Source organism: Coregonus lavaretus, assembly GCF_964263955.1.
Source record: "Coregonus lavaretus genome assembly, chromosome: 9".
NCBI lineage: Eukaryota > Metazoa > Chordata > Actinopteri > Salmoniformes > Salmonidae > Coregonus > Coregonus lavaretus.
The window spans coordinates 26,600,300-26,605,664 of NC_139996.1; the positions used below are offsets into that span (position 1 = coordinate 26,600,300).

The window sequence follows — 5,365 nt, forward strand, 5'->3', positions numbered from 1 at the left end:
GCTAGCTCTGTTTATTAACTCACCATGAGTAGCTAAGAGGTTAATAAATGCTTAGCTAGCTAGCTTGCTCTGATTAGCTTAGCATGTTGCTGCTATCTTGCTACATTTGAGTCTTTGCTTCAAGTCAGGAGACTAGTTGTATCTTAAGAGATATTGTCACATTTGTCTGACTACTATAACACAATGCTTTAAAAACATTACAACTTGTAACTCAAAGTTTTATTCAGGTTCTCAGTTCAAACCTCCGCCATGTTTTCAAAAGCATATATTTCAAACACAAAGTTTGAGCGTAAAACAACCTTGACTGGGGTGTGTTTCTGAACCTTGATTCTACAGATCTACTGGGACCGACAGTTGCTGAACACAGGAAAACCCAGAGACCTGTACCACACAGACACAAGACACACACATCGTACACCTCAAGCAAGCCCTGTACCACACCGCCGGTCATGCTCAGTACGACAGTGACGCACAGAACATACCCACAGAGAAAGAAAAGAGAGAGGAGAGAAAAGAGAGATAGAGACAGAGGTGTGTGTGAGTGGAGACCGAGGAGAGCAGCTAGACAGCGCTGGGCCAGGTAAGCTGTTTGTTTGTCTGTAAGACTGTCTCTCTCTCTGTCTCCCTCCCTCTCTCTTTCCCTTCCTCTATCTCTGTTTCTCTCTTTCACCCATAATCACACTGGGTGTGTGTCTGTCCCTGTCCCAAGGCTGGTGCAGGAGGGTGTGTGCGGAGCCCTGCCGTCTCTGAGCGGTGGTCAGAGGTCAGGGGTGAGAGGTCAGGCGTTGGGGTGTGTGTCTCTGTCAGAGCTCCTCCTACTGGTGGGAGTAAAGTATGACGCCGTCACACACACTCTACATTTACATTTACATTTTAGTCATTTAGCAGACGCTCTTATCCAGAGCGACTTACAGTTAGTGAGTTTTTTTTTTCATACTGGAATCGAACCCACAACCCTGGCGTTGCAAACGCCATACCACACAGAGATGCTGCAGGAACACCACAGTGAGACAAACACACACACACAAACACAGTATGTGTATACGCAGTACATCCCATCATGTTTCTGATATTTCAGGGCTGGTTGCCTGGGAGACGCTGTTGCTGTGCGAGCTTGAGGAGAGGGAGGACTGAGCTAGGTTTGCTATGGGAGGAGATTCAGGAGTCAGGTGACATGCTGAGTCAGTCTAACCCATCTGGAGCCTTCAGGATATACAGGTAACACACACACTTAGATGGTTTTAGGCTGTGCATAACAAAATGAGTTGATATAGAGGAGTAATTTAATTGAGTGGGAAACCTAAGGATAAGCAGCTGTGTGTGCAGGAGAAGGCTACCTCTCTGATCATGTGATGACATGATTAACAGGCGCAGTAAGGGCGTGTCTCTGAAGGGCTGTCCTGATTGGGTGAAACCCAGTGAGCAGTCTTGGTCGGCCATCACCCTCCTCACTGGAATACACGAGACAAATACACTCACAGCCCTGGCCAAGGAGGTACACACACAGAAACACACACACGCATACCTCAAATCCACAATAACTGCCCTGACCGAGAGGCAAACACATTTTCCAGGTCCTGCAATAAGCCAATCACAACCTTGACTGTGAGAATGTGTCCCTCTGCCCCTGCAGGCTGGACAGGGAGACCCTGCGGCTGATGGGTCTGTACGCCAGCCTGGCCACCATCAGAGCTCAGAGGGAGAAACTGTCCCATGGTGCACTGCTGGCAGCCAGACAGGACTGGGAGACATGGTGAGGCCTTCATGGCAACCACAATGGGAATAAGTCTCTGACTTTACTGTGTCAATGATTTCATACATCTGCCTTGTTTCCAGGTCCAGTATTAGCGGCTCCTGCAGTAGAGATCAGGCCCTGCTCTAGATGCAGGAGGATTGGCTGGAGTGGTGTTAAGCTCGCAGCCATTGGACTCTGGAGCAGTGGAAACGCGTTCTCTGGAGTGATGAATCACTATCTGGCAGCCCGACGGATGAATCTGGGTTTGGCGGATGCCAGGTGAACGCTACCTGCCCGAATGCATAGTGCCAACTGTAAAGTTTGGTGGAGGAGGAATAATGGTCTGGGGCTGTTTTACATGGTTCGGGCTAGGCCCCTTAGTTCCAGTGAAGGGAAATCTTAATGATACACCATACAATGACATTCTAAACGATTCTGTGCTTCCAACTTTGTGGCAACAGTTTCCTGTTTCAGCATGACAATGCCCCCATGGACAAGAAATACAGAAATGATTTGTTGAGATAGGTGTGGAAGAACTTGACTGGCCTGCACAGAGCCCTGACATCAACCCCATCTAACATTTTTGGGATGAATTGGAACGCTGACTGCGAGCCAGGCCTAATCGCCCAATATCAGTGCCTGACCTCACTAATGCTCTTGTGGCTGTATAGAACCAAGTCCCCGCAGCAATATTCAAACATCTAATTGACAGCCTTCCCAGAAGAGTGGAGGCTGTTATAGCAGCAAAAGGGGGTCCAACTCCATATTAATGCCCATGATTTTGGAATGAGATGTTATTTTGTGTATGTACTGTGCGCATTCGGAAAGTATTCAGACCCCTTCCCTTTTTCCACATTTTGTTACGTTATAGCCTTATTCTAAAATTGATTAAATATATAGTTTTTCTCATCAATCTACACACAATACCCCATAATGACAAAGTGAAAACACGTTTTTTAATTTGTGCAAATTAATTAAAAATACAAAACAGAAATACCTTATTTACATAAGTATTCAGACCCTTTGCTATGAGACTCGAAATTCAGCTCAGGTGCATCCTGTTTCCATTGATCATCCTTGAGATGTTTCTACAACTTGATTGGAGTCCACCTGTGATTGGACATGAATTGGAAAGGCACACACCTGTCTATATAAGGTCCCACAGTTGACAGTGCATGTCAGATCAAAAACCAAGCCATGAGGTTGAAGTCCGTAGAGCTCCGAGACAAGATTGTGTTGAGGCACAGATCTGGGGAAGGGTACAAAAAAATGTCTGCAGCACTGAAGGTCCACAACAACACAGTGGCCTCCATTCTTAAATGGAAGAAGTTTGGAACCAGCAAGACTCTTCCAAGAGCTGGCCACCCGGGCAAACTGAGCAATTGGGGGAGAAGGGCCTTGGTCAGGGAGACAACAACCAGAGGGAGACACAGAGCAGCTTACAGGAACCACAGTAAGATACCCTAAATTACCTCACACACAGATCTAGGATCAGAAACACTAAATCACACAGATCTGAACTCTGTATTCTTTGTGTATGTGTTGTGGTTCTGTAGGTCATGTCTACTGCAGCAGAGGAACAGGAAGTCAGTGTGCAGGACGAGGGTGGTCACTGTGACACACAACACTCCAGGATACACACACTACAACGACACAGCTGGAGACAGACAGTGTGAGGACACAGCCAGAGACAGAGACCAGGTGGAGGTTTTGGACTCGTCTCTGTTCCAGTCCAACTCAGGTTGAACAGCTCTCACCGCCTACAGACCAGCACCCCACTACTGGCCAGGTGGTCTATGTCTGGCTCTCTAAGATTCCGTCTGGCTCTCGGATTCTGTCTGGCTATCTAAGGTTTTGTCTGATAATACTGTAACTGTGTGATAACTCTGTGTGTTGTAGAAGGAGCTAGTGATGGAGCAGTCATAAAATACAGAAACTGATCTGGCCAGACACACCTCTGTCACACACACACTACCCCAAGAGTACACACACACACTGAGGAGCCTCTGACATGGAACATAGCCCAGCAGGAGGTTGAGGCTGAGAGGGGCCAGGGCAGTCCTCCTTTCAATGAGGAACACACTGATGACTTCACTGCTGTGGGTGCCAATGAGAGTACTTACCTGGGCTCTGTGGGAGCCAATGAGAGCGCTTACCTGGGGTCTGTGGGAGGGGAGAGGGAGGAAGTGACAGAGACAGAGCCCTGGGCCATGAGTGGACCTGCTCCCCCTAGATCAGACCAGGAGACCCACAAAACTCCACACACTACTCTAGAGGGAGACAGAACGATGTGGAGTGTGATGGAGAGAGGACATTGGAGCCATTCTCTGCGATGGAGAGGATGATGTGTAGCCTGGTGGACCTGCAGAGGAAGACGGAGCAGAAACAAAAGAGAGACAGAGACAACTACTGGGGAGGCCGGTAGCCTAGCTGTTAGAGTATGGGCCAGTAACCGAAAGGTCACTAGTTCGAAACCCCATTCCGACAAGGTGAAAAATCTGTGCCCTTCAGCAAGGCACTTAACCGTAATTGCTCCAGGATCGCCGTTGATTATGGTGACCCTGGCTGTGACCCCACTCTCTGAGGGTGTCTCAGGGGGAGTTGGGATATGCTAAACAAAAAACATGTTCAATTCACACATGCGTATTAATAAACACTTATCTTTATTACTGAGAGTGAGACAGAGGAGGGGGTGATCGAGAGACAGAGAAGGGATAGAATACACCGAGAGAGACAACTACTGAGAGTGGGAGAGAGAAAGAGGGAGAGGGACATGTCCTGAGAGTGGGTTTTAGGAAGAGAGCCACAACACAAGGGGAAAAAAGAGAGCAGCTTAGTTATAAAGAGAGATACTTCCTGTGTCAGGTCCAGGAGCGGCTGTCAATCATCCAGAACAGGAAGTCCCAGAAGGACCTGATGGGCCTCAGACAGACTGACAGACGCAGACACCTCACGCACAACCTGCCCCAGGTAACACACACGCACAACCTACCACATGTAATATACCCTTTTGTCAGGCATTGGAGGGTGGTGTATGATTCTGGGCTGTGTGTGTCTCTCAGGAGGATAAGCGCCAGCAGAAGATGGTGGTCAGACAAAGACTGGAGCGCTCTTATGTCATGCAGTACAAACGAGACAGATAACACACACAAGTAATATGTAAGAGATACAGGTAACAAGACTGGTGTCAATTTCCACCTCTTACTCATTCTTTATTCTCCCTCCTCCCAGGAATCCAGCAGGCTTTAAGGAGCTGCTGGGTCCAGTGGAACTCCACAGTGCAGAGACAGACAACACCCCTGACTCACTCAGGCTAGCCACCAACGCTAACTAATTATACAATCACTACCCATCTAGCGATGCCATTACTACACATCTATGTCACTAGAAATCTGATCGGTAAGTCCCGCTCCAGCTGTTCCTCCTCAATCTGTCAATCGCTATACTACTACCCACCCTGTTCACTAGCCATACTGGCTGCAGTTCAGTAATTATTTTAGTGTATGCATAAGATTCAGCTTTCCTCAATTAAATACAGTGGACTTCAAAGAGCTATACTTTTTTTTATTAAACCGTCATCAGCTTAAATACTGTAGCCTGCTGGTAAGTGTATGAATAGAGGCAGAGAGC

At 47.7% G+C, this 5,365-nt stretch overlaps 1 protein-coding gene across 1 annotated transcript in view; it reads left to right on the plus strand.

Moving 5' to 3' along the window:
* kcp (kielin cysteine rich BMP regulator) overlaps nt 1-5,069 on the plus strand; it is a gene marked incomplete at both ends in the record, with an annotated part of 58,364 nt that extends 53,295 nt beyond the window's left edge. Inside the window, 7 exons of the mRNA XM_084169260.1 lie at nt 710-763; nt 1,634-1,753; nt 3,292-3,476; nt 3,758-4,032; nt 4,601-4,705; nt 4,798-4,859; nt 4,967-5,069. Of these exons, the coding sequence (XP_084025386.1) occupies nt 710-763; nt 1,634-1,753; nt 3,292-3,476; nt 3,758-4,032; nt 4,601-4,705; nt 4,798-4,859; nt 4,967-5,069 (904 nt within the window). The remainder of the gene's footprint in view (nt 1-709; nt 764-1,633; nt 1,754-3,291; nt 3,477-3,757; nt 4,033-4,600; nt 4,706-4,797; nt 4,860-4,966) is intronic.
* Between the last annotated feature and the right edge of the window lie 296 nt (nt 5,070-5,365).